The sequence below is a fragment of the Oryctolagus cuniculus genome, chromosome 17, assembly GCF_051225735.1.
Source record: "Oryctolagus cuniculus isolate XC-2025 breed Fujian yellow rabbit chromosome 17, ASM5122573v1, whole genome shotgun sequence".
Lineage (NCBI taxonomy): Eukaryota > Metazoa > Chordata > Mammalia > Lagomorpha > Leporidae > Oryctolagus > Oryctolagus cuniculus.
The window spans coordinates 47,082,179-47,104,396 of record NC_142883.1 but is presented as its reverse complement, the minus strand read 5'-3'; the positions used below and the strand labels follow the sequence as shown (position 1 = coordinate 47,104,396).

The 22,218-nt window shown below is 59.1% G+C and overlaps 1 protein-coding gene and 1 long non-coding RNA gene across 5 annotated transcripts in view; one reads left to right on the top strand and one right to left on the bottom strand.

Moving 5' to 3' along the window:
* Nucleotides 1-21,360, top strand: part of SLC43A2 (solute carrier family 43 member 2) — a 40,358-nt gene extending 18,998 nt beyond the window's left edge. For all 4 annotated transcript variants that reach the window (XM_051824561.3, XM_051824559.3, XM_051824560.3 and 1 more), the window contains 9 exons: nt 6,135-6,227; nt 7,542-7,675; nt 7,762-7,964; nt 8,267-8,413; nt 11,353-11,491; nt 12,461-12,593; nt 15,280-15,353; nt 16,423-16,546; nt 16,884-21,360. In XM_051824561.3, coding sequence (XP_051680521.1) covers nt 6,135-6,227; nt 7,542-7,675; nt 7,762-7,964; nt 8,267-8,413; nt 11,353-11,491; nt 12,461-12,593; nt 15,280-15,353; nt 16,423-16,546; nt 16,884-17,045 — 1,209 coding nt within the window. In that variant the 3' untranslated portion in view covers nt 17,046-21,360. The remainder of the gene's footprint in view (nt 1-6,134; nt 6,228-7,541; nt 7,676-7,761; nt 7,965-8,266; nt 8,414-11,352; nt 11,492-12,460; nt 12,594-15,279; nt 15,354-16,422; nt 16,547-16,883) is intronic.
* Nucleotides 5,665-6,859, bottom strand: LOC149121218 (uncharacterized). The gene is made up of 2 exons (XR_016223911.1): nt 6,728-6,859; nt 5,665-5,971 (listed from the first exon to the last, which is right to left on the bottom strand). It is a non-coding gene; the product is annotated as an uncharacterized LOC149121218 (long non-coding RNA).
* Nucleotides 21,361-22,218: the final 858 nt, after the last annotated feature.

The following is a 22,218-nucleotide window of genomic DNA, read 5'->3' as shown; positions in this document are numbered from 1 at the left end:
CAAAACTGCAAAGCTGTCCTTTCCAGTTTTTTTTTTTTTTATTTTTATTTTTGACAGGCAGAGTGGACAGTGAGAGAGAGAGACAGAGAGAAAGGTCTTCCTTTGCCGTTGGTTCACCCTCCAATGGCCGCCGCTGCAGCCGGCGCACCGCGCTGATCCGATGGCAGGAGCCAGGATCCAGGTGCTTTTCCTGGTCTCCCATGGGGTGCAGGGCCCAAGCACTTGGGCCATCCTCCACTGCACTCCCTGGCCATAGCAGAGAGCTGGCCTGGAAGAGGGGCAACCGGGACAGAATCCGGCGCCCCGACCGGGACTAGAACCCGGTGTGCCGGCGCCGCAAGGTGGAGGATTAGCCTATTGAGCCACGGCGCCGGCCCCTTTCCAGTTTTTTGTTGTTGTTGTTGTTGTTGTTGACCAAGTTAGACAGTGAGAGAGAGAGAAAGGTCCTCCTTTTTTCGTTGGTTCACCCCCCCCAAATGGCCGCTACAGTTGGTGCACTGCACCGATCCGAAGCCAGGAGCCAGGTGCTTCCTCCTGGTCTCCATGCGGGTGCAGGGCCCAAGCACTTGGGCCATCCTCCACTGCCTTCCCGGGCCACAGCAGAGAGCTGGACCAGAAGAGGAGCGACTGGGACTAGAACCCGGGGTGCCAGTGCCGCAGGCAGAGGATTAGCCTAGTGAGCCGCGGCGCCGGCCTACTGTCCTTTCCACTTCATTAGTCTGACCCCTGTCACATGAGCTGTCACCTCCATGGAAAGGGGGGTCGCAGAACACTGCTCAGTGAGACTTTCTCGCTGGGCTTTTCCTGGGTGACTCCTTGAAGTCTGGCTGTAAACCTGTGGGAAGGGCAGGGAAGCAAATGCCCAGGGGAGCCCCAGCCCCAGCCCAGCCGGCGGTGCCTGCAGGTGCCTGCAGCCGGCCCCACCTGTGCGTGTCCCCGGTGTCTGTCCTGTGCCTGGGGAGCCCAGGGCAGCCAGCTGACTGCCCAATAGAAGGTTCCGCCCCATCAATCTCCAGAGGCAGCAGAAAGTGCGCTGGGGGCGTCGGCAGGGCCGGGCCAGGTGCCCCCTCCCTGCTCCTTCATCAGTGAGGCGGAAAGGTGACCGCAGGGACCTTCTCCTGGTGACGTGTGCTGTGCCTGCAGCTGCCTGGTTGTTTGGATTGTTCGCCTGGCTTTGCTGAGTCCGCTTGTCCAGGCTGGTACCTGGATCCTGGGCTATACAGGGCATTCAGAACTCAGGTGTGTTATGCCAGCCACCTCTGCAAGGGGCCTAAGGGCCCCCGTGCCAGTCCCCTGCCACTGCCTGGCTCCTAAGCTTACCCAGGCTGTGTGTGGAATCTCCCCAAGGCCAGGGTATGCCCCGAGGGGCATAAGAAGAGTCATTGCCAGAAGCGCTGTGTGGTAGCCCTCTGATCCTGCCTGTGGCTACCTCACCGCCTGCCCTGGCACAGGCACGCACCCTTGGACATCTTAGAGGGGGGTCCCAGCCTCACTGTCCCGGGGCCTTAGCCTCAGGGCACTCCTGTTGGCAACCACGCTCTGTGGCCAGGCTGCAGGGGAGGAGCCGCCTGCAGCTGCTGTTTTCGCCTCTGGGAAGGTCACACAGCCTGGCCTGTTTATGGTGTAGCGGAGGGGCTGAGAGTGAGTCATCACGGAGCCGTGGGGGCCAGGCCAGGAGGGCGGGTCTTGCCCTTGCAGCCCATTCCAGGCAGCAGGTGGCCGTGGGAGCACCCAGGAACCGGGAGAGGGGCGTGCGCCCCACCTGCCAGTGCCGTCATGAGTCAGGAAGCGGCCTCGGCCCGTGTGCCCCCTGGCAGCAGCCACTGCAGCGCGGCGCCAGCTTCCTTCTTGGCAGCAGAGCTGGTTCCTGCTTCCTGAGCAGGGCCCTGCGCTCTGCACTCGGCCAGCGTCCACCAGCATAGCCTCTGAGGCGGCGAGGCAGGCAGAGGGGGTGGGGGAGAGGCAGCGTGAGCAAAGAGGGGCAGCCAGACCCTGGGGGAGGAGCTACAGGGGAACGCAGACCCACCTGGGGGTGTGACCTTGCTCTGTGGGGAGGTCAGCCAAGGGCAGGTGAGGGCAGGGGGCAGGAGGGTGGAAGAGAAGCCTCTGATGGGGGTGTGTAAGGCATCTCGGGTCAGGGAGAGAGCTGGGCTGCCCAGAGGGTCCTTCGAGGCAGTGCGGCCTGGGGACTGTGCCTGTCACCTTCACTGGACTCCCAGCTTGGTGGATTCATTATATATGAATCAGAGACATCTGTCTCATACGGTTGCTTTGAGGATTTTAAAGATAATATGTAGGGGTTGACGCCACTTGGGACGCTTGCATTGCATATCAGAGTGCCTGGTTCAAGTCCCAGCTCTCCTCCCAATTCCAGCTTCCTGCTAGTGTGCACCCTGGGAGGCAGCAGGTGATGGCGGACTGAGGTTCTGCCTTCTGGCTTCAGCCTGACCCAGTCCAGCTATTGTGGATATTTGGAGAGCAAACAGCAGGTAGGGAACCTCTGTCTTTCTCACGTGCTCTCTCTGCCTTTTAGAGAAATATTATCAATTTAAAAGATAATATATAGAGTAGGTGTCACATAGCTGCCGTTACTATATGTCGTGTCCCACAGTGAGGAGCAGCTGCTCAGGCCGCTGCTGGACACAGGCAGTGGGGGAAGCTCCTGGCAGCCACACCAGCTTTGGGAGGAAGAGAGGGAAGCAGATTAGCTAAAGGATAAAGTCAGCATTACCATTAAAACAACTAGCCAGTGTCCACAAGGAAGCCCCATCCTCTCCTGTCCCTGTTTTGTGATCACACACTGGCTGTTGTCAGGAAGTTTATGCTTTGGTTTCACTGGTCAGCGTCACCCTTAATGTTCTTTTCAGAGTTCATCTGACACAGATGCTAGGTAGTCCCAAAAAGCTGGAACACGCTTTCGACTGCCTATTTAAAAACGTCCACGGGGCAGCTGGTGTTGTAGCTCGGCAGGTAAAGCGGCCACCTGCAGTGCCAGCATTCCGTATGGGCGGCCGTTTGCATCCTGGCTGCTCCACTTCTGATCCAACTCCCTGCTCGTGGCCTGGGAAAAGCAGAAGACGGCCCAGGTGCTTGGGCCCCTGCCACCCATGTGGGAGACCTGGATGGAGTTCCTGGCTCCTGTTTCAGCCCAGCCCAGCCCGGCCCCATCTGTTGCAGGCATTTGGGGAGTAAACCAGGAGATGGAAGATAAATCTCTCTCTCCCCTTCAAATAAACTTTCAAAGAGAAGTAAAGCTCCCTTTAATACATTGAAATGGCTGTGTCAGGGTGCTTTTCACTTTATTTCTTCTTTATGTATATTTTGTCCCATATATTTTACAACAGACGTATGTTGCTTTTCTGGGGAGGGAAAGTAATTGGAGAGACGGTGAAGGTGCTGGTGGGAAGACTGGTGTTGCTTGTCCTGAGGCTCTGTGCCTCCCTAGGAGCAGCCCTGATGACCAGAACAGCCTGCTGGGGAGAAGAATTTTCTTGGTGTTGATAAGAATGTTCCAGGCAGGGAGCGGCAGGCCCCCAGGCCAGCTGGAAGGCCACTGCGCTTGTCCACACCTGAGGGCAGGGGTCTCATTCATGGACAGAGGGAGCAGGAGCGTGGAGTTCCTGACCTTCCTTGTCCTTGCCGTGGTGCTTGGAGGTCAGGGAGGCCTCGGGGGGCTCACCTTGAGGTGAGCCCTGTTGCTTTGGCCTCTGGCCCGGGTCAGGCTTAAGGCGGGCTTGAGATGGAGAAGGGCTTGCCTGCAAGCTGTCCTCTTCTGGAGCACCCTTACCCTGGTGAGAAGTCTGAGACCCTCCTTGTGCCCAGACTGCAGCGACCTGAACGATTTCTTGGCTTGAGTTTGCACACGGGGGCCATCTTGGCCTCCATCCGCTCTGCAGCCTGGGCTCTAACAGGCCGTCTTTAATCCCTTGCTTTCTCCACCTACCCTGGTTAGGTTCGCTTCTCCCTCCTAGGCAGAGCTAATCTTTCTCCACCTACCCTGGTTAGGTTCGCTTCTCCCTCCTAGGCGGAGCTAATCTTTAGGTTCTCCTTAGAGTAGATATGGCCCCAGAGAGGTCTCCCCCGTAGTTGGGCGGCTTCACTGGAGTGACCAGCATGGAGCAGCCCCAACAGCTGAGCGTGGGGACTGAAGCATGGCCTTGAGCCGCGGCATACCTGGGAGGAGGTGCATGGAGCACAGCTGGCACCTTCCGGGCTCACCTGGCAGTGCCAGGCACGCATGAGCACAGTGGATTTCCTTAGTCTTCTGCTGGAAGGAGTTTCTGAATGGCCCTTGTCCTGCTCGGCCCTCCCTGAGAAGTCTAGAAGGCCAGAGGCCTCCTTCTGCTGGGAGAAGAGCTCTCTGTGTGCGGTGACTTTGTGCGCCCACCCTGGCCACACACCATAGGTTTGTTCATATTCCTTTTAAACTAATTAATTATTTTGTTTGAGGAGCAGAGAGAGACAGAGACAGAGAGAAATCTCCCATCTACTGATTCACTCCCCAGATGCTCACCGAGGCCGGGGCTGGGCCAGGGTGACGCCAGGAGCCAGGAACTCAGTCCAGGTCTCCCACGTGAGTGGCACGGATCTAAGTACTTGAGCTCTGACCTGCTGCTCTCAGGACAGGTATTAGCAGAAGTCTGGATAGGAAGCAGAGGAGACAGGACTCAGATATGGGATGTGGGCGTTCCAAGAGGGAACTTAACCACTGTGCCAACACCCACCCCCACGCTCCTTTCTAATCCCAAGGTTCCACAACATCTTATCTTAAATCCTTTGTTCATGGGTTGTTGTGTGGTGTTTTTTTTTTTTTTTTTTTTTTTTTTTTTAGCAGCATTGAGATCCAGTTCACATACCTATTGTTTAAGTTCACCTCAGGTTTTCAGTTCAGCAGTTTTTGGTGTCTTTGCAGAATAGTGCAGCCATCATTGCCATCGATTATTTCACCCCAGTTAGAAACCCTGTACCCATCAGCATCCCGCTGTGTTCACTGCCACACCCTCTCCCTGGGCGCTGGGCAACCATGAGCCTCTCTGGAGGGGAGAGCAGAGGAGCCGTGGCTGGCTGGCTGGCTGGCTGGCTGCGAGGCTGTGCCTTGCCCCATGTTGTCAGATGTGACCGTGCCTGGATTTCTGTGTGATCACAGAAGGGTCCACCTTGAAGCCGTGTCTCCATGGCCCCTGTCGCTCTGCACCCGGGATCAGCTGATGTGAGACTCTGAGAGGGGCCTCTTTGGGAACAGAGCCTGGGTCCCTCTCAGGCAGGATGAGAACCCCCTCCCTCCTTGCCTGCAGGAATCCTGGGCCAGGCCCCTCCGCCTTCCTGAGAGAGCTGCAGCATTCTGATTGGCACCTCCTAGAAACCTACTCTCTCAGAGCCCAAAGCTGACATCTGGTCCTCCCGGAACACTGTTATTTTTATTTATGAAGTGACGTGCTCATCCCCAAATAGATGAGTTGTCCCAGGCTTCCCTGCCTGAGGCTCCTAACGCTGCTGTCTGGCTTCTCAGGGCAACCTTGCAAAGAGAAGGCCCTGGCCTGTGCGCAGAGCAGAGGGGGACACTGGCCCGCCCGAGGGGCATGCGCCGGTGCCTTCTGTTCGGAGGCTGGCTTCTTCACTGCCTGCCCTCCCCCTCCTCCTCACCCTCCATCCAGGAGGGAGAACTTTCTTTTTTAGAAAGATTTTAAAGATCCATTTATTTATTTAAGAGGTAGAGTTACAGAGGGAGAGAGATCTTCCGTCCCCTGGTTCACTCCCCAAATGGCTGCAATAGCTGGAACTGGGGCTATCCGGAGCCAGGAGCCAGGAGCTTCTTCCAGGTCTCCCATGTGGGTGCAGGCGCCCAAGCACTTGGGTCATCCTCTGCTGCTTTCCCAGGCCATCAGCAAGGAGTTGGATTAGAAGTGGAGCTGCCAGGACATGAACTGGTGCCCTTATGGGATGCTGGTGCTTCAGGCGAAGGCTTAACCTACTGCACCGCAGAGCGGGCCCCAGGGAGAACTTTGAATTAGCAGCAATTACCCAGAGACCAGTGCCCTGTGACTCACACAGACAGGCGGGAGGTGAGCGGTGGCAGTCCTCTGTTGCGCCCCTGCCCCCGCCCTCTCTGCTGAGATCTGCCCCTTCTCCTTCAGCTGCCCAACATGTTCGGCGACCTTCGGTCCACGTTTATCGCCTTGATGATAGGCTCCTATGCCTCCTCGGCCGTCACCTTCCCAGGAATCAAGGTGAGATGCGGACAGCAGGTTTCCAGCACGTTCCCTCTGCGCTAGCAGCTCCCTCCACCCTCTCTGGACAGAGACGTCACTATGGGAGCCGGGAGTGGCCCCGCTGCCCCAAGCCCACCTGGACAGGATGCACCTGGGCACCACGGGCCTCAGCACGGAGCAAAGAGCGCTGTGGGCCGCCCGGGCCAGGAACCTGCTCTTTGCTGCAGGTGTTGCCGCCCGCGGGCTGGGGTGGGGGGAGGAGCAGTTGGCTCTGGCTCCTACTCCAGTCACCCACGCCTGTTGTTGTCGGGCTGCTGCTCCCCACCTGCGAAAGCTCTGCCCGCGGCCAAGTCCATTCAGCTGTTTCCCTCGCGGGTAGCACTGGGAATCTCACGAGGCTGGGGTGTGGTCATGGTGTGGCAGACTCCTCCGTGGTCTGCCCCACTCCTGCCGGGCCTTCAGCACGGGCCTGTCCCCTCAGGCGTGTGTGGACAGGGGGGCCCAGGCAGGCTGCTCACCTGGGAATGGAGGAGGAGGAGGTGGGGACCTTCAAGAATTCCCTGCTCGTGGTGTGGAGGAGCCGGCCAGTGTGTCCTCCCCTTCTCAGGGTCTCCCTGCTGCTGTCCTTCCTGGAGCCGCCTGTGGAGGTGCTGGAAGTCAATGGTAGTCAGGCTGTGGCATGCAGCGTGCTCCCGTGCCGAGCACGCTGCCAGGCCACACGGCGTAACCCCGCCACACCAGGCGAGCGCGTGTCACGCAGGAGCAAAGGAAGACACGTCCATCTGTGCGTCCCTCGCATGTGCTTTTGGCACCTACCAGATGTAGGGGTGCCTCCAGCAGTGTGCGGGAAAGCGGAATGACAAGTTTATTTTGATGCAAAATGATTTGGAAGCCCATGCACAGTTTTTGTTATCCTATGCATTTTCCACGAACTTTTTGAAGACCCTGGGTGTTCTAGGTGGGCAAGGCTAGCAGGTGCCTGTCCTCCGGGCTCTAGAATAACCACAGACGAGTAACCAGGGTCCACCCAGACTGGCTGTTGGGCCCAGTAATCAGAGTCATACAGTGGCGGGATGGCCCACAAAGGCCTCTGCCAGGCGGTAGCAAACAGTCCAAGTGGAAGCACCCCCGGCAGGTTACCAGCACGTGCAGACGAGCAGGGATTGTTGGCTCGTGGGGCGACGGATGAGCAGACAGCCAGGCTCACGGGGCTGTGCCTCCTCGCGCAGCTCTGCACAGGGAGGGCAGGGGCTGCCAGACGCCCCCGGCCTGCTGCCAACTACGGCTTTCTTCTGCTAACTCTGTCCCTCTGCCCCCCTCCATCATGGTCAGCTCATCTACGACTCCGGAGTGTCCTTCATCATCATCCTCGTGGTCTGGGCTGGCTGCTCCGGGCTGGTTTTCCTCAACTGCTTCTTTAACTGGCCTCTGGAGCCCTTCCCGGGCCCGGAGGACATGGACTACACGTAAGTAGCCGCGCCGTCTGCCCCCATGCTCTCGCTCCTGCCAGGGTCCTGGGCAGTGCCAACACACACTCTCCTTCGGCCTCCAGGGTGAAGATCAAGTTCAGCTGGCTGGGCTTTGACCACAAGATCACAGGGAAACAGTTCTACAAGCAGGTGACCACGGTGGGGCGCCGGCTGAGCGTGGGCAGCTCCATGAGGAGCACCAAGGAACAGGCGGCGCTGCAGGAGGGCCACCAGCTGTGCCTGTCCACCATGGACCTGGAGGTGAAGTGCAAGCCGGACGCCGCAGGTACCCGCTTCGCGGCCCTCTCCTTCCTGGGCAGGAGGGCAGGCCGGCCAACCTGGACCTGGGCGTGCTTGCTGAGGCTCTGTGGGGACATCTCCCTGAATTCCCACCTTATCCCGGAAGGGGGCTAGGAGGTCTGCCCCACTCCAGCACCAGCCCGTGAGCCTCCCCTAGACCTGTCACTAAGTTCCCCACCCCTCACCTCCAGCATGGGTGAGAAAGGCTTTTTGGCAGATCTGACCTCCCGCGCCCAGCCCAGGTGGGCCGTGCCCCTGGCCCTGAGCCCCCGCACCTTCTCCCCGCAGCGGCCCCCTCGTTCATGCACAGCGTGTTCAGCCCCATCCTGCTGCTCAGCCTGGTCACCATGTGCGTCACTCAGCTACGGCTCATCTTCTACATGGGCGCCATGAACAGCATCCTCGAGTTCCTGGTCAGCGGCGATCAGAAGATAGGTAGGTGGGCCCTGGGCCCTGGCGCACAGCCCTGCGGGCGTGGGGCTCATCCCACCGGCCGGAGTCTAGGCGGCCGGCTGGAGTGTGTGAGGCTGCGCTGGCGAAATCCCCGACAGTTTACGCATTGGGGAGATTTCGTCACCACCAGCCCCGACGGCTCCTTCATGTCCCCATCAAGGTTTCCCAGTGTAGGAGGCAGGCAAGGACTGAAATAGCTGCGTGTGCTTGGGGTGTGGCGTGTGTGGCGTGTGTTTTCCAGGGCTGGAGGGGGTGGCATGCAGGGCTGCGGGCGAGAGCCCTGCAGAGTCCCCCACCCGAGCTGGCTCAGAGCTGGCCAGTGAAGCCCAGCGCCGGAGGCCCGCCCCCAGGGCACCCTGCACTGAAGCAGGCCCAGGCGGAGTGCCCAACTGGTTGAGGCTTGTTAACTCCGGGAAGTGTAGCTGATAACCCACATGCTTTCCCAAACAACGCAGAAGGCTGTCAGCTGCCCAGCCGGTTTGCACCTACAGAGGAAGCCAGCCCTTCCCAGGGCGAGCTGACTCAGCGCTAGCCCCAAGCCCGACAAACACTCGCAGCTGCGTCCCGCGGGCGGTTTCGCCGTGTGCAGCTTTTCTGTTGTTTGCTTACTTGTTTTTCTCTGGAGGAAGACATCCCAGGCCTGTAAGGAATCAAATGTCGGTTGTTACAGGGGACAAGAGAGCCCGGGCTCCCCGTGGAGATGGGGCTGGCGGTGGAGTAGAGTGGAAACGCCCAGTGTCGCGGGTGTCCCGGCGGAGCCCAGCGAGCAGGGCTTGCAAAGGGGGAAACCACTGCTTAACTTTGGGTTTTTTGTTTTTTCTTTTTTTTTTTTTAATTTTACTTCTTTATTTAAAAGCTGACTTAGACAGGGGCAGAGACAGAGAAGTCTTCCATCTGCAGTTCACTGCCCCCAGTAGCCTCAGTGGCTAGAGCTGGGCCAATCCAAAGCCAGGAGCTGGGAGCTTCATCTGGCTATCCCACATGCGTGAGGACCCAAGCACTTGGGCCATCTTCTACTGCTTTCCCAGGCACATTAGCAGGGAGTTGGATCAGAAGTGGAGCAGCCAGGACTCCAATCGGTACCAATATAGGGTGCTGGCACTGCAGGTGGAGGCTTTACCCACTGCACCACAGTGCTAGCCCCAAGTTTTTTTTTAATTCATTTATTTATGTACTTTATTTTTGTATTTTATTTTTTATGTACTTTATTTTTGTATTTTATATATTTATGTACTTTTATTGAAAAGCAGACACACACACACACACATACAGATTTCCCGTCCACTGGTTGAGTCCCCAAATGCCCACAACAGCTGGGGTTGGACCAGGGGAAAGCCAGGAGCCAGGACTCGATCCAGGCCTCCCAAGTCCTTGAGCTGCCTTCCAGGGTGTGCATTAGCAGGAAGCTGGGATCAGAAGTGGAGGGAGGACTCGAGCTCAGGCACCCTGTGGGATGCTGGTGTTCCAGGTGGCAGCCTGAGCGCCGTGCCAGACGCCCAAGCCCTGTTGACTTTGTGTAGCCAGCAGGGTTCCCTGGTTTCTCAGAGAGAACTCCCTTTTGTGGAAACACTCAGATCTGTGGGGCATACTCTGGAGAGTTGGCCTACCCTGTGTAAACACCCTCAGGCTACAAGGCTGGAGACCCCGGATGTGCAGAGAGTGCCCTCGCCCCCCGAAGGCCGCCTCCTGCTGTGGAGCCGTGGTCTTTTACTGAAAGTCTCTGAGAAATCGTTTGCTGTCCAAGAGGAATTTGTTCAGCTACTTCCTATATTCAGACTCAGTTTCAAGAGGTAGAAGAAGTCAGGCCAGGAAGTTTGTGCTGTGGTGCACAGGGCATCGGTCTTCCCCATCCTGCTCCTGTGGCCTGTGCCACCAGCACCCCCTGCCCTGGCTCTGCAGGGAGCCAGGGGCATGTAGGGAAGCCAGCTCTGGCTGTCTGGGGGAGACCTGTGTTGTTATGCCTGGCCCGGGTGTCCAGGGCGGGTTTCTTCCCCTCTCACGCAGCAGGGAGATTGCTGATGGAAGGGATGTGCTGGGTGTGCGCACAGCGGGGGCAGCTGTGACAGAGCGGGGCTCTGACTGCCAGGCCTTCCGCACGCAGACGCCACTTCCCCGTCCAGCGCCTGGCCAGCGTCACGGTGCTGATTCACAGCTGCACGTGAGCGAGGCGCCAGCAGGCGGGAAGGCGTGAGCAGGGCCTCCTCTGAGCCCGTTCCCCGCAGCCTGGCCTGAGCTCAGGCCCCTCTGAGCACTCCTGGAGTGGGGCCTGGGGTGAGGGGTGCCGGCCCTGAGCCCACTGCTCCCCTCCCCGTGCCTTTAGAACGGCCTTGTTGTCTCTGCCACTTAGCTCTCTCCTTTCTGCTTTTTTGCCTTTGCTTTCTCGGTGCAGTGATGGCCACAGGTAAGCAGGGGGATTGTCAGTGAACGTGGCAACAGCCCCCCCCCCCCAACCAGTCTCTGTTCAAGCAGAAACCCCCTGTCTGGGTGAGAGGGGTGGGGTGGGGGTGGGGTGGGCGGTCAGCATCCAGCTCCGATGTCCCTGCAAGCTGGCCGCACAGTGTTGAGTCTGAGGAGAGGCCCCTGTGAGTGCTGCCTGCCTGCCGTGTTTCGAGAGGCGGGTGCCCGTGGTCGGCCGCACACAGATCCCTGGGCACGAGTCCCGGCATTGAGCATTGGTAATTCTGTGGTTCCCGAGTCATGGAGACTTCCTGGAGCTTCTGGGGAGGTCGTGTGGCCCCAGATCTCATTAGCTGCTTCTCAGACATGAGCAGGCATTGGAACAGGGGTCCAGTGACCTGCCCCTTGCTCTGGCTTTGCTTTCCGAGGTTGGGGTTTCTGGGCTCCCCACGTGGAGGCGGGGCTGCAGTGCCAGCGCCTGGCCCTGTGCCCACAGCCCCCGTGACGTGGCCGTCTCCCTGCAGTGGCCCTCTACACATCCATCTTCGGCGTGCTGCAGCTGCTCTGCCTGTTCACTGCCCCGGTCATCGGCTACATCATGGACTGGAGGCTGAAGGAGTGTGAGGATGGCTCCGAGGAGTCCGAGGAGAAGGACGCCAACCAGTGCGTAGGCCCAGCTGGCCCCGCGGAAGCCGGGTGCTGGCACTTCATAGTCGGCGGGGGAGGCGCGAGAGCCGTGTGCCCACGCTGCTGGTGCAAGTCCTTAAAGGCGCTCCTCGCTCTGCCAGCCCTGCACGCGTGTGGGGCCCTGCTCCTCCGTGTGGACGGAGGAGGGATGGCGGGGCCGGGGTGCGAGCAGCATTGCACTGGCCACCACGTGGGTGTTTATTGATTTGCCGAGGATCGGGAGGCTGAAATGAGGGCCTGGAGCCCTACTGTGTGCATGGGCTGTGCTCTCGGGTCAGAGGTCGAGCTAAATGCCATCTGTTGGCCTCCATTTAACATGGCATGCTGCTGTGGATTGCATCCGGCCCTGTCACAGCCTCAGTTAAGCTTCACGACATCATGATGGGGTGTGCTCGTGCTGTACCCATTTTACAGGTTAAGAGCTGGAGCTGGGTCACACCAGAAGTGATGGGCCTGCGTCTGCCTGCTCATCCCCCAGCCCTTGTCATTCCTTCTTGGAAGCCTCGGGGTGGTCCCTGGGGTGTCTGTGTGGGTGCTGAGGCTGGGATCAGTGGTCGCTAATCACAGGACATAATTAGAGAGTGTGCTGTGTTATCTAGCTCAGCTTCTACAGCCAGGAGCTTACCTGTGCCCATTCGGGGCCCATCTGTGGCAGATATCTCTCCTTCACCCCCTCCCGCCCCCCAGGGGAAATCTGCGTACTCCCTCATTTGGCTTCCCAGTCAGGCCCATTATCTACTTCCTGCACGGTTGGGGTGAGCCTGAAGGCAGTGGTGAAGGCAGGCACGGCACCTCCCAGCCGGGCGCATGCCTCTCTCCGCTGATGCTGCAGGTGGCATCCCCAGGGCTGCTGAACTGTGCTCAGGCGGCCTTGGAGTCGTGCGTGGGTCCTGCAGCCCTCCTCCAGGGAGCCCCCCAGCCCCTGTATGCCCCATGTCTCCACAGAGGCGAGAAGAAGAAGAAGCAGCGGGACCGGCAGATCCAGAAGATCACCAATGCCATGCGGGCCTTCGCCTTCACCAACCTGCTGCTCGTGGGCTTCGGGGTGACCTGCCTCATTCCCAACCTGCCGCTGCAGGTGGGTGTCGGGCAGGGAGGGGCCGACCGGGGGCACGGGTGCAGACTGAGAGGAAGCTTTCCGCCAAGCACACAGTTTTTCCACGCCCGAGTTCCTCAGCCAGCCCGCCATCGGGCGCCTGGGACCTGTGGGCTCTGTGCTGGCGGTGGAGGTGACCGGAAGGGGCCCTAGATGGCTCTCACCGAAGGCTCCCCTCTGTGGAGGCTCATTGTTTGCGGGTCCTTTGGGCATCTTGTGTACTGTGAATTGCACCACGGTGCTGGTGCCAGGAGCTGTGTGGGGTCGCCTGGGGTGACTCGATGTCCGACAGGGGCTGACCTACCTGGTGCAGTGGTTCACGCGTGCCGATGGGGTCTCTGCTCCCTGGGGTTTCAAAGCTCACTCCCTTTGGGGATTTCTGGTGATTTTTGAAACCCACATTTTGGCAAGATTGAGAGCAATGCAGACTCTCGCCTGCCTGAAAGTGTCTGGCCATAGGTTTCGGACTGTTCTCCAGATGTGTAAACCTAAGAGGGACTGGAGCGATGGCGCTGCTTCCAGACAGGTGTAACCCAAGTGTAGATGTTATCTCAGACAAGCTCCCGCCTCTTTACACGTGGCTAGGTGTTGAGGTATGTTAAATACCCAGGTGTGCACACCCACGGCCACTGTTACCTCTCTGTGCCAACACTGCTGCCACAAGCCATCTAAGACCTGCACCAGTGCCAGGAGGCAGCACCGTCACGTCCCCGGTGGCCTCGCTGTCCTGCTGAGCTGCCCTCCCTCCATGACTGGCAGACCCTGCCCTGACCACCTTGTCCAGGCTTGTCCCCTGTTTGACTCAGTTCTCATCGAAGGCAAAGCTGAGAAAAGAGAACAAAGCACTGGAAGTGGGGTGGGGGAGCCTGCCCAAGTGTGTGTGTGTGTGTGTGTGTGTGTGTGTGTGTGCGCGCGCGCGCATGTATGTGGGGTGGTGGTGTGCACATCTGAGCAGGTCCTCTTTCCGCCCTGCCAAGAGCAGCCCCAGCCTCCTGCAGCTCCTGCACTCCTGGGAGCAGGTGCTGGCTGCTGAGCAAGATGGCAGAGCTGTGTACAAAGGACAAATGCAGGGTCCTGGGGGCCACGTGGGCTGCTCCTGTGCCTCTCAAGGGCTTCCCGAGGCTTGCTGAGCCTGCCCGCAGTGGCCTTCCTGGGAAGACTTTGCTCGGTGTGATGGTGGTTACCAGTCGGCAGGGCTGGGCCACCAGGCAGGGGGGCCTCTGGGCAGGTGCTCAGGCAGGCAGAGGTCAGGATTCCCACGCTGCTGCCCAGCGCTCTGCTGACGCGTACTTATCAACAGTCCCGTGGGGGTGAAGGTTGGGGTGGCACATGGCCCTTACATCTCTCCCTGCCACGGACGCTGACCTCAAGCCTCCAACACAATGCCACCAATAGTGGAGTGGGAAGAGGGCCGCAGTTGCGTCCACAGGACAAGGCCACAGCGAAGCATTTTGGGAACTGAGGAGTTTTGAGTATTTGGCACCTTTTTTGTTTTTTTTTTTTTTTTCCTTTAAAGTTATTTTTTATTTGAAAGATTTCATCTACTGGTTCACTCCCCATGTGGCCACAATATCCAGGGCTTTGCCAGGTTGAGGTCAGGAGCCATCCAGTTCTCCACAAAGGTGGCAGGGATCCAAGGACTCGGCCATCTTCTGCTGCTTTCCCAGGCACATTAGCAAGGGAGTTGGATCGGAAGTGGAGCAGCTGGGAGCTGAACCAGCACCCCTATGGTGCTGGCATCCCAGGCCATGGCTTTCCTTGCTGTCCACACTGCCAGTCCCAACCTTCGTTCTAATATTACTTATTTCTTTGTAAGTTTGTATAATTTAGTTTTCTTAAAGATTCTATTTTATTTGAAAGGCAGAGTCAGATAAACAGGGAAAAACAGAGCGACAAAGAGATCTTCCATCTGCTGTTTCTTCACTCCCCAAATGGTTCCAAGGCTGGGAAACACCATCCCTGTCTCACATGTGGGTAACAAGAGCCTAAGTACTTGGGCCATCATCCACTGCTTTCTCAGGCACAGCGGGGGGCTGGATTGGAAGCAAAGCAGCCAAGGACTCGAACTAGCGCTCCGACGTGGGATGCTGGCACCCCAGATGGCCGCTTAACCTGCTGTGCCGCAGTACCGGCCCCTGTATAATTTAGTTTTTAATAATGACTATGGGGCTGGCATTGTGGCATAGTGGGTTAAACTGTCAGTTGGGATGCAGCATCCCAAATGGATCCCGGTTCAAGTCCTATGTGTTCCACTTCCAACCCAGTTCCCTGCTAATGCTCCTAGGAAAGCTGCAGAAGATGGCCCAAGTATTTGGGCCCTACCACCCATGTGGGAGACCCAGCTGGACTTCCAGGCCCCTAGCTTCTGCCTGGCCCAGCCCCAGCAGTTGCAACCGTTTGGGGAGTGAATCAACAGATGGAAGACCTCTCCCTGACTTTCTCTTGAACTCTACTTTTCAAATAAATAAATGAATCTTTTTTTTTAAAAAAAAGAAGATTATGCTTAACAACTGGCTCACTAAAGTCCTAAAATTCACAGGTTGGCTCTGGAGAGCTGGCTCAGGCAGCTCCGGGTTCTTATCGCTCCTGTTGCTCGGGACTGCAGGTGGGAGGGCGGGGGACAAGATGAGGCCCCATGGTCTCCTGCTCACGCTCTGCTCTCCCTCAGATCTTCTCCTTCATCCTGCACACGATCGTGCGAGGCTTCATCCACTCTGCCGTCGGGGGCCTGTATGCTGCCGTGTAAGTCCTGCAGGCTGCCGGGGACAAGGAGATCAGGCTGAAGCTGCAGGTGGTAGCAAGGCCCTGAGGCCAGCAGGGTTGTCTTCTTGAATCAGGGGACAGGGGCTTCTGCTGGATGGCTCAGGGAAGGCCATGCCTGGAGACAGTTGGGTGCTCACCAGCCTCGGCCTTTAGCACGAAGTCAGCTCCCCAGCCAGGGTCAGTGCCCCTGGGCAGTGCGTGATGGCCTCAAGGGCCACTGCTCAGCCATGTCCTGGGCTGTCCCTGGCTGCCCCCTGGGAAGGATGGGTGGGTTCTGGTTGCCTGGGGCGAGGTGTCACAGTCCAGGTGGCTCTCGGTAGGGGCAGGGTCACGCATACCTGAGCCCAGACCTGGCCACGGGGGCCCTGCTCTGCTGCAGGCTTCTCAGGCCTTGGCTAAAATGCAACCCCCTCTTTTTCTGAGAGGCTACATTGTTGTCCCTCCATTGACCCAGGGCTTGGCCCCAAAACTAGAACCCAAACACCGTCAGCCCATGGTCTCTCCGTCTCTGTGAGAGCTGTCAGCTGAGATGAAGCCCAGAGCTCTCCCTCTCCCAGCAGCATCCCACGGGGTCATTCCAGGTCCGCTGTCCCCCGCCTCGCTCCCACAGGCCTGGAGGAAGTTGCGGCTGCCCTGGCCGGGCCTGAGGGAGCCAGGCAAGAGCTGTGATGCCGAGTTTCCGTGATTACACAACGCTCCTCTGGATAAGGGCACTGCGGAGCCGGGCCCGGCCTCCCGTCTGCTCCCTGGGCCTGTTTCCCAAGCCGCAGACTCTGGCTGGCACCACGCTTTCCACTCAGCGCAGCCAGACACCCAAGGGCCTGGGGCGCATCTGGGTGGGGCGAGCCCTCCCCAGAGTCTGGGGCCTCAGGCCGGTCTGAAAGAGAAGCCCTTGGCAGACCTGCTCATCAGAAAGCAAGCCAGGGGCTGGCATCCCCTTCTCTGGCCCCAAAGGTGCGGCCTGGGGCACTGGCGCACCTGCAGCCAGGTGGAGGCAAAGGTGTCAGAAAGTCGAGGGGGCACTGACGGGTCTGCATCGTCCCCACAGGTACCCCTCCACCCAGTTCGGCAGCCTCACGGGCCTGCAGTCTCTGATCAGCGCGCTCTTTGCCCTCCTGCAGCAGCCGCTGTTTCTGGCCATGATGGGTCCCCTGAAGGGAGACCCTCTGTGGGTAAGAAGTGTCGGGGGCGTGGGCTGGGAGGCCTCACCCAGGGGTCTTCGGAGCCCTGGGGACAGGCGGTTTAGGAGCTTCGGTTAGAACCAGGCGAGGGCCCCTTGTGAATGGGGGATCAGAGTTCCTGTCCCAGCCGCACCCTGGCCCCGCTGGCCCGGGAGACGGAGCCAGCCTGGGGGAGGGGGGGCAGGAGAGCTGGGGAAGTCAGTGTTTCTCGGTGTTCGACCTCCGCTGTGACTTTGATCGCATTCCCTAAGCTGGGGCGAGGGAGGGCCTGGAGCCGGCCATGGCGTGACGGAGCCGGCCATGGCTGATGGCCCTGCCTCCCTCGCAGGTAAATGTGGGGCTGCTGGTGGTGAGCATGCTGGGCTTCTGCCTGCCCCTCTACCTGGTCTGCTACCGGCGCCAGCTGGAGCGGCAGCTGCGGCAGAAGCAGGAGGATGACAAGCTCTTCCTCAAGATCAACGGCTCCTCCAACCGAGAGGCCTTCGTGTAGCCGCCGCCGTCAGACGGAGCCGGCCTCGGCCCTCCCTGCTGCCGGCCCACGACCCAGGATGCTCTCCCTCACCATGGCGGCACCCACGCTCCCGCCCAGGCCCCGGGCCTGCAGTGAGGAGCCTGAGAGCGCTCAGGACTGCGGTCCTCCACTGTCGGAGGGGCCCCGGGGGGCTGAGGCCTTGGGGCTCGCGTGCTGTCTGTGGGCAGGTGTTCGCCCTCCAGAGTCTGGAGTCTGCCTCCTGCCAAAGCAGAGGAGTCCGCCATCCACTGCCCGCCACCTGCTCCTCGGCCGCATGCCCACCAGCCACACCCGCTGAGGACAAAGCTTGCTCTGTCTGCACCCCCTTGCCTGGCCCTCACCTCCTCCCCTGGCCAGTCTGAAGCTGCCTAAGGAAGGAAGGACCCGCTTCCTGTTGTTGGTGCTAACTCCATTGTGATTCCAGCCCCCTGTGGCCTGGACACACAGGGCCTGGCCTCCCATTCAAGGCCAGCGGGGCAGCCCCCAGCACATAGGCTGGGGAGGGGGCGGAGGGCGGGAGATCACACAGAGCCTCAGCAGCTGGGGACGAAGCCTCCTGGTTTTCCCTAAGCTCCCCCCTCGTGTCCTGGGGAGGGGAAGACGTTTCCACTGCCACCCCCAGTCCAGTCTGCAGCCTACGTGAGATAAAGGGGTGTGCCTTAGCCCCCCTTCCCACAGCTATTTTCGTGGGATGGGAGTAAGGCTGTGGCTCCCAGATGCAGATGTGGGTGAGCAGGTTTGGGAGGGGCGGAGGGGAGTGTGTGCGTGTGTGTATGTATGTGGTGTGCGTGAGACGGGGATGGGGTAAAAGGGGTGGGCTCTGGGTATCTCCCAGACAGGAGCCAGCCAGGCCTGCAGCGGGCCCACCCGTGGAGCCAAGCCTTGCTCAAGGCCTGGGCTCATTCAGGGTCACAGCGCCCCCTGCTGGTAGATGGCGCCAGCACCAGGAGCTGTTTCCATGGGGGAGGCTAGGCCTGCCAGGCTCTCAGCAACCCACCCGCTTTGCCTGCCCCAGAAATGTCCCAGACTTCCTGGGGCGCTGAGAGGGCTGGGTTGGTTTTCAGGTTTTTAGTTGTTTTTCTCTGGGTTTTATCACCTTTTTTTTTTTTTTAATAAAGCAATAAACCCATTTTGCTCCTAGTGAGGGATGCCCCTCCTAGCATGTCAGTACACGGCCCCATGAGCCTGGTGGTGAAGGCAGGCAGGATGAGATGGGCTGCCACTGCCAAGCCCCAGCCCAAACAGCTGCTCACGTCTCGGGGTAGCAACCACCTGGGGAGAGGCCTTGCTCTCATACCGCCGAATACAGTGGGCCCGTGCAGGCTCCAGAAGTGCACCCCCCCCCCCTTTATCCCAGCCCCTTCCATCTCCTACACATGTGACCTGTGGGCCGTCCCACAACCCTGAGCTCAGGAGGGAGGGTGACACCAGGAGAGCCGCGGGCTAGGGAGCAGAGCAGTGTGGATGCGGCAGGGACGACAGAGCGTGGGAGGGGTGGCCCACACAGCTCCGTGGGAACAGTTAAGCACCTTTTGCCCACAGAACCTCCAGGCTTCAGGCTGCTCACATGTTAACAATCAAAACCGAAAAGAGCGAGATGCACATCTCCCACTAGTTCTGTGATATGGTGATGGTTATTCTGGGGCGTGGGGAGGAGACAGGTTCTGTCCTCAGGTCTGGGAGACGCTGAGTTCCATCAAGCCTGTTCTCACAGTCAGCACTTGCAGCGCTGTACCCATGCTCACCAACTTTGTGGCTCTGGGTGCTGCCGGAGCTCCCAGGACGCTGGCTGACAGTGTGGAGTCCTGCCTTGCCTCTGGCTGTGATTCCCTCTTCCCAGGGCTTCAAACCCACTGGGAGGAAGACGAGGACGGGGTTCCTTCGAAGTTGAAACAAATATCAAGGTTGGGCAGGTGATTTGGAAATTTATATTCATTAAATAAAAGTTTAAAAAAAAAAGGTTGGGCAGGTGCGACCTGTGCATGCCCAGCAGTGCCCAGACCAGGCCAGAGTGGGAGCTGCCAGGTGTCGCCCTCTGTGGGAAGGAACAGGCACTGAGAAACTAGAATCGAGGGTGGAATATATGCTGGGGCCAATGGTGCATGGGAGCAGAAGCACCAAAATGGAAGCAGGTGCAGAGGCTGGGGCCAGCCAGGTGGGGAGGGCGCTACCACCACCACCACCCCCCGTCGGGGCCGGGGCTTCTGCCCTGTGTAGAGTTGACAGGTCCTGTTACCGTGGAGTCGTGACAACACTGCAGTTCAGCAGACACTGCCCTGCCTATTCTACAGTCGGCAAGCTTGAGGCCCAGAGAAGTGGAGCAGCTTGCTCACGGCTAGGGGCAGGACCTGCGTGGGGGTCTTCCACTGGAGCATGCAGGACCCTCCAGACCAGGTCCACTCGGGCTGCCGGCCTCTGGGTCAGGGTGGCTTCAGCCCCAGGAGCCAAGAGCATCCTCAGGAGTGAGGCGACCTCTGCTGGGTAGAATCGGGCCTGGAGGCTGATGGGCCCTTGGAAGAGTGATTCCTGGGAGGAGAAGCGACCACGGCTGGTGGTGGGCGCTGGACACAGTAGCCACTGCCTGCCCCACCCCACCCCCGACCCCGTCGTGCAGGCTCCTGATGGGAAGGCGCAGGAAGCGCTGTGGGTCCCATGGTTCTGAGCAGGGTGTGGGGGCTGGGCCGGCCTCAGTCTCCCTCACCATGAGAGTCCTGTGTTCCTTGGTGCTTGGCTTCCTCCAAACCCTCTGGGCCTCTGACCACAGCCCAGGTCTCCCAAGGGCCAGAGAGAAAGTCGCAGGCCGGGTCACGGATCTCCTAGCCTCCATCTCTGCCCCTCTCGCACCCAGTAGCATCCTGCTCAGAACTGCTGGGGCTCCTCAGCCCCTCCTTACAGTGGTCTGGGCTGTGCAGGGTGAGGAGGCCATCACAAGACCCCAGGCCCCGAGGGCACTACAGGCGGGGAGCTCCCAGTATCGGCATCGTATGTGCGTCCGCCCCAGGACGGGGCACAAGCGCATTCACACAGGGGGTGCTGATGCCTGTGTAAGCGGGGTGGGGAGAAGCTGTAGGCCAGGCACTGAGAGGGGGCTCCCGCCACAGAGCTCTGGCAAGTCTCCCCAGGAGACTCGGCTCCAGGGGCCCTTTCAGCCGCAGCTGCCTTCTCCCGAAGTGTAATGGGATAGATCTCATGGCTCCTGGGGCAGTGAGGTGCCCTATCTGTGCCAAAGACCGGGGGCCCACCTCGAGGGTGGTGGCCATGGGGTTCAGAGGTCAGGTCCTCCAAAGTAAGGGGACTCGTTATACAGGGGCTGCAGCCTTCCCCCGCGGTGCGAGGTCAGGGCCGGCAAGTGGGCTTGGGCCCCTCTTCCAACCACGCTCACGCCCTGGGCTTGGCACAGGGCTCCCGAGTGCCCTGAGGAGCTGTGACATCGCCCTGCCAGCATGGAGCCACTGGCAGCTCCCAGATGGCCACCTTCCCAGAGGGAGGCTGCGTCTCCACATGCCAAGGAGGAAGTAAGGGAGGGAGCAGCGGAAGTTAGAGGCCCCCGACGTGCGCTCTCGACCTGAAGCCAGTCTGGAGCCTCAGTTTTCTCAGCTGTAAAATGGAGGCAGCAATACCCTCCCAGTGCAGCCAAGAGCACAAGTAGGCGATGTATCTGCGCTGTGCCAGGCTTGGCACCCAACAGCCACATACCAATGACCCCAGGAGAGTGCAGACAGCACCCTCGCCACGGCCCACGCAACGTGACCAGGTCAAGTGAGGCTGGTAGCCCCTGCCCCTGTCTTCACAGAACGCCTCTTTAAGCGAAGCCTTAAGGTGTTGCTCCTTTGTTCACATTTCTTTGATGTTTTATTCATATTTTCATAAGATATTTGGCCAAAAAGTGTCTCAAGAGAATGTATGAGTGTAGCCAGGTTTCTGTTGAGTGGGGTGGCTTCAATCAGCCTTCACGCCTCCCGCTTGTGGAAATGCTTGGGGGTGCCACTCCCTGTGCGTGTGTGTGCATGTGTGCAGGGGGTCCAGGGGCTCGTCTGTGCCTGTTTACCTGGAGGGAGAAAGAGGAAACCATCCTGCCTCGTTGAATCCCTTTCTGTTCTAGAAAGAACAGCCGGGCCCTCAGAGTGGTGCCTGAAGTTTCCGTCTGTCCCGTGTCCATCAGGCCAGTACAGGATCACTGACAGCTCAGTCGATGACCCTGACTCTCCCCCGCCCCTTTGCTATTTCTAGCACCTGGCTTACTCCCTGGCACACAGGAAGCACGCAATAAATGTACGCTGAGAATGACTAAGAACAGCAGTCTCCGTGGCTCCTGGGCCTCTCTCGCTCGGTCACATGTGCCCTTTCCTCTGGGTTCCTGCCCGGATCCAGGTTCCCCGACCCCACCCTCCCCCAGCCTGCATCTGCAGGTGCAGGGAGTGGGGGAGGGTGAGAGTAAGTGGCCTCCGCGGGAAGACCGGGGCTACAGGGAATTCTGGGGTTTTCTTTTTACCCAAAATTTGCTTATTTATTTTATTTGAAAGGCAAAAGTACAGAGAGAGTGAGAGAGATCTTGCCTCTGTTGGTTTACTCCCTAAATGTTTGCAAAACCAGATCTGGGCCAGTCTGAAGCCAGGAGCCTACAACTCCATCTGGACCTCCCGTGTGGGTGGCAGGGTCCCAAGTACTTGGGCCATCATCCACTGCTTTCTCAGACATATTAGCAGAAAGCTGGATCAGAAGCAGAGCAGCCAAGACTTGAACTTGGAGTGCAAGCTTTGACTTAACTCGCTGCACCAAAATCCCAGCCCTTCTTTTTTATCTAAGATTTATTTATTTGAAAAGCAGAGCAGCAGAGAGAAGGAGGGACAGATGGAGATCTTCCATCCCCTGGTCCAATCCCTAAATGGCCACAAGAGCCAGGCCTGTGCCATTTGGGCTATGTGGGTCACCCACATGAGTGGCAGGAGCCCAAGCAGCTAGCTGGACCATTTTCCACTGCCTTCCCAGGCACATCAGCAGGACGCTGGATTGGGGTAGAGCAGCCAGGACTTGAACCAGAGCTCACATGGGATGTTGGCATCACAGGCAACCCATTAACCCTTTGCACCACAGTGCTGGCCCCAGAGCTCTTGACCTGAAGGGAGCCCCCCTCTTCTTTTGTCCTGAAGCA